This window comes from Pyrgilauda ruficollis, unplaced genomic scaffold (genome assembly GCF_017590135.1).
Source record: "Pyrgilauda ruficollis isolate IOZ18807 unplaced genomic scaffold, ASM1759013v1 scaffold765, whole genome shotgun sequence".
NCBI lineage: Eukaryota > Metazoa > Chordata > Aves > Passeriformes > Passeridae > Pyrgilauda > Pyrgilauda ruficollis.
In genome coordinates, this window is record NW_024529544.1 from 16,077 (window position 1) to 20,799 (window position 4,723).

Sequence of the window (4,723 nt, forward strand, 5' to 3'; positions counted from 1 at the left end):
GGGTCTGTGTTATTTTGGGGGTGCCCCCCCGAGTTTGTTTCTAAAATGATTTTCTAAACAATAAAGGTTTTGCTGTGCTGCAGCTGGACTCGTCCTGGGATTTGAGGGGGGCACAGGAAAAGGTTTGGGGGGCCTGGGGACAGAATTTGGGGGTTTCGGGCGGAATTTGGGGGTTGGGAGCAGAATTTGGGGGGCTCGGAGAAGATTGAGGGGCTCCCAGGGCGGCCGGAGTCCTCCAGAGCAGACGAGTTTGGCCTCCAGGCCGCCCAGAGCGGAGCCCACCAGAACAGAAGAGTTTAACCTCCGAGCTGCTAGAGCAGAGTCCTCCAGAGCAGACAAGTCGCATTTCCAGAGCAGCGAGCGCGGCCAGAGCGGCCCCGCGGGGCGGGCACTTCCGGGCGGCGGCGGCGGCGGCGGGAGGATTCGATCATGGCCGCGGCCGCCGCCGCCTCCTCCGGGCGCCGCCGCCGCCCCCGCGGCCACCCCAACCCGCTGTTCGCCCGCTGGCTCCGGGAGTGGCGGGACGAGGCGCAGGGGACGTGGGCGAGGGGCACCTACGAGAGGGTGGGTGTGGGGGGGTCCCCGGGTGGGCGATTTTGGGGTCCCCGGGTAAATTTAGGGTCCCCCGGTGGGCGATTTTGGGGTGCCCAGGTGTGATTTTGGGGTCCCCGGGTGAATTTAGGGTCCCCATGTGGGCGGTTTTGGGGTGCCCAGGTGTGTTTTGGGGTCCCCGGGTAAATTTAGGGTCCCCCGGTGGGCGATTTTGGGGTGCCCAGGTGAATTTTGGGGTGCTCATTTGTGATTTCGGGGTCCCCGGGATTCTGGGTTTCCCAGGTGTATTTTGGCCTCCCCCAGGAGTGTCTCAGGTGTGCTTTAGGTACCCCCAGATGTGTCTCAGGTTCCCCAGGTGTGTCCCAGGTAGGTTTGGGTACTCCAGGTGTATCTCAGGTGTGTCCCAGGTGTGTTTTAGGCTCCCCAGGTGTATCTCAGGTGTGTTTCAGGTACATCCATGTGTGCCTCAGGTGTTCCCCAGGTGTATTTTGGGTTCCCCAGGTGTGTCTCAGGTGTGTTTGGGTACTCCAGGTGTATCCCAGGTGTATTCCATGTGTGTCCCAGGTGTGCTTTGGGCTCCCCAGGTGTATCTCAGGTGTGTTTCAGGTGTGGTTTAGGTATCCCAGGTGTGTCCCAGGTGTGTTTTGGGTTCCCCTGTGTATCTCAGGTGTGTTTCAGGTACATCCATGTGTGCCTCAGGTGTTCCCCAGGTGTATTTTGGGTTCCCCAGGTGTGTCTCAGGTGTGTTTGGGTACTCCAGGTGTATCCCAGGTGTATTCCATGTGTGTCCCAGGTGTGTTTTGGGCTCCCCAGGTGTATCTCAGATGTGTTTCAGGTGTGGTTTAGGTATCCCAGGTGTGTCCCAGGTGTATTTTGGGTTCCCCAGGTGTATTTAAGGTTCCCCAGGTGTGTCCCAGGTGTATTTTGGGTTCCCCAGGTGTATTTTGGGTTCCCCAGGTGTTCCCCAGGTGTGTCCCAGGTGTGTTTTGGGCTCCCCAGGTGTATCTCAGATGTGTTTCAGGTGTGGTTTAGGTATCCCAGGTGTGTCCCAGGTGTGTTTTGGGTTCCCCTGTGTATCTCAGGTGTGTTTCAGGTACATCCAGGTGTGTCCCAGGTGTTCCCCAGGTGTATTTTGGGTTCCTCAAGTGTGTCTCAGGTGTGTTTGGGTTCCCCAGGTGTACCCCCTCAGGCGTACGTGGTGCTGGGGCAGTTCCTGGTGCTGCGCAAGGACGAGGAGCTGTTCCGGGAGTGGCTCAAGGAGACGTGCGGGGCCAACGCCAAACAGAGCCGCGACTGCTCGGGCTGCCTGCGCGAGTGGTGCGACGCCTTCCTCTGAGCCCCCTCCCCAAAAACGGCACCCAGGTGAATTTTGGGGTGCTCATTTGTGATTTCGGGGTCCCCGGGCGGGCGATTTTGGGGTGCCCGGGTAAGTTTAGGGTCCCCAGGTGGGCATTTTGGGGTGCCGAGGTGAGTTTTGGGGTGCCCAGGTGAGTTTTGGGCTCCGCGGGTGAATTTAGGGTACCCAGGTGGGAGATTTTGGGGTGCCCAGGTGGATTTTGGGATCCCCAGGTGGATTTGGAGGTCTCTGAGTGGGGGTTTAGGGCTCCCCAGGTGAGTTTTGGGCTCCCCAGGTGAGTTTTGCGGTCTCTGGGCGGGTCTGGGGTCCCTGGGTGGGTGATTTTGGTGTCTCCAGGTGTGTTTTGGGGTCCCCAGGTGGACGATTTGGGGTCCCCGCTCAGGTGTCCCCCTTCAGGTTGGTTCTGGACTCCCTCAAGAGAATTTTGGGTTCCTCCAGGTGGGTTTGGGCATCCCTGGGTGCTGATTTTGACCCCCCCGAAAGTGGATTTGGCTCCCCCAGGTGTGTTCCAGGTTCCCCAGGTGTGTCCCAGGTGTGTCCCAGGTGTGTCTCGGGTTCCCCAGGTGTGTCCCAGGTGTGTCCCAGGTGTGTTTCGGGTTCCCCAGGTGTGTCCCAGGTGTGTCCCAGGTGTGTCTCGGGTTCCCCAGGTGTGTCCCAGGTGTGTCCCAGGTTCCCCAGGTGTGTCTCAGGTGTGTCCCAGGTGTGTCTCAGGTTCCCCAGGTGTGTCTCAGGTGTGTCCCAGGTGTGTTCCAGGTTCCCCAGGTGTGTCTCAGGTGTGTCCCAGGTGTGTTTTGGCACCCCCAGGTGTGTCCCAGGTGTGTCCCAGGTTCCCCAGGTGTGTCTCAGGTGTGTCCCAGGTGTGTCTCAGGTTCCCCAGGTGTGTCTCAGGTGTGTCCCAGGTGTGTTCCAGGTTCCCCAGGTGTGTCTCAGGTGTGTCCCAGGTGTGTTTTGGCACCCCCAGGTGTGTCCCAGGTGTGTCCCAGGTTCCCCAGGTGTATCTCAGGTGTATTCTGGGTTCCCCAGGTGTATTTTGGCCTCCCCCAGGAGTGTCTCAGGTGTGCTTTAGGTACCCCCAGATGTGTCTCAGGTTCCCCAGGTGTGTCCCAGGTAGGTTTGGGTACTCCAGGTGTATCTCAGGTGTGTCCCAGGTGTGTTTTAGGCTCCCCAGGTGTATCTCAGGTGTGTTTCAGGTACATCCATGTGTGCCTCAGGTGTTCCCCAGGTGTATTTTGGGTTCCCCAGGTGTGTCTCAGGTGTGTTTGGGTACTCCAGGTGTATCCCAGGTGTATTCCATGTGTGTCCCAGGTGTGTTTTGGGCTCCCCAGGTGTATCTCAGATGTGTTTCAGGTGTGGTTTAGGTATCCCAGGTGTGTCCCAGGTGTGTTTTGGGTTCCCCTGTGTATCTCAGGTGTGTTTCAGGTACATCCAGGTGTGTCCCAGGTGTTCCCCAGGTGTATTTTGGGTTCCCCCAGGTGTATTTTGGGCTCCCCAGGTGTATCCCAGGTGTGTTTCCCCCCAGGCCCTGCGCTCGCTCTCCCGGTTCCCGCTCCCGCTCCGTTCCGGCCGCGCCGCCGCCATCTTGCAGCACTTTGGCCCCGCCCTCTGCGCCCGCCTCGACCAACGGCTGAGCCAGCACCGCCGGGGTGGGCGGGGCCGAAAGGGGCGGGGCCTGGAGTGGGTGGGGTCTGCGGATGGGTGGGGCTATGGAAGGTGGGGATAGCAGGCGTGGCTTGGGTGAGCCCCGCCCCCTTTCACACCCATCAGTGCGAAGTGGGTGTGGCATAGAGGAGGGGGCGTGGCCTCAAAGGGTGGGGCATTTGTGGGCGGGTATTTGGTGGGAGGTGCTACTGAAGGGGTGGGCAGGGCTTTGTTGTGGGTGTGGCCTGCTGGAGCTGTTTTGCATACTGATTTGCATGTCATTTGCATACCGCAGAGCAGGGCCTCCCTGCCACGCCCCCTCGGCAGGAGCGGTGCCCAGACCCTCCCCCAGCCCCGCCCAGGGTGAGTCCCATCCTCGCCCCTCCCCCACCCACGACCCCCCCACTGGTCCCCATTTGGGGGGAGGGGCAGAGGAAGCCCCGCCCCCAATCTCTGCCCCTCCCCCTTCATCCAGCGCCGCCCCCGCCAGTCCCGGCCCCTCCCCCGCTCCAGGAGCCACGCCCTCCTGCTGGTGCTGAGCCAGGTGATGGGGAGGGGACACACCTGGGGGGTGGGGGAGGGGTCCAGGTCCCTGCCCCTCCCCCTCCTCACACAGAGCCCCGCCCCCAGAGCCCGGAGCCCCTCCCAGAGGCGGAGCTTCTCCAGCAGGCCCAGCCCCTCTGTGACCACGCCCTGACCCCGGTGAGTGACAGGAGGGACCCGAGCGCCCCTCCCCCACCCTGGCACCCCCCTGAAGGTGGTGGGGGAGGGGCTGACCTCCGTGTCCCCTCCCCCACAGGCGGCTCTGGGTCCTCTCCTGCGCCGGGGCCTCGTGCAGAGCAGCAGGCGCCCCCCCCGGTAGGAACGGGACCCCCCGGGACCCCCCCGGGACCCCAGACTCACCTGGGAACCCCCCAGACGCCCCATTTCATGGCCCTGGGACCCCCCAGAACCCCCAGACTCACCTTGGACCCCACCTGGGACCACCTTGGGTGGCCCTGGGACGCCCCCGGGACCCCCCAGAACCCCCAGACTCACTGGGTACACCCCCCGGGGATGGCCCTGGGACCCCCCCAGAACTCCTGTACCCCCCCAGGAACCCCTGGGACTCCCAGGACCCCTCAGAACCCCCTCGAGACCCTCAATAACCTCCCAGAACCCCCCGGGAGCTCCCTG

General features: G+C 62.3%; 3 protein-coding genes across 3 annotated transcripts in view; all 3 read left to right on the forward strand.

The window, feature by feature from the left end:
* The window catches only part of BANF1 (BAF nuclear assembly factor 1), a 5,167-nt gene extending 3,253 nt beyond the window's left edge, over window positions 1–1,914 (forward strand). Inside the window, exon 3 of the mRNA XM_041486442.1 lies at window positions 1,742–1,914. Within this exon, the coding sequence (XP_041342376.1) occupies window positions 1,742–1,888 (147 nt within the window). The 3' untranslated portion in view covers window positions 1,889–1,914. The remainder of the gene's footprint in view (window positions 1–1,741) is intronic.
* Window positions 1,915–2,388: 474 nt separating this feature from the next.
* LOC121363793 (crossover junction endonuclease MUS81-like) lies at window positions 2,389–4,424 on the forward strand (the record flags this gene model as incomplete). The annotated part of the gene is made up of 6 exons (XM_041486438.1): window positions 2,389–2,452; window positions 3,382–3,552; window positions 3,843–3,910; window positions 4,023–4,091; window positions 4,178–4,249; window positions 4,347–4,424. Coding segments are annotated over 6 exons (507 nt in total), but the record flags the coding sequence as incomplete, so codon positions are not given.
* Window positions 4,425–4,603: 179 nt separating this feature from the next.
* Window positions 4,604–4,723, forward strand: part of LOC121363794 (crossover junction endonuclease MUS81-like) — a gene marked incomplete at its 3' end in the record, with an annotated part of 2,016 nt that continues 1,896 nt past the window's right edge. The window contains exon 1 of the mRNA XM_041486439.1: window positions 4,604–4,631. Within this exon, the coding sequence (XP_041342373.1) occupies window positions 4,604–4,631 (28 nt within the window). The remainder of the gene's footprint in view (window positions 4,632–4,723) is intronic.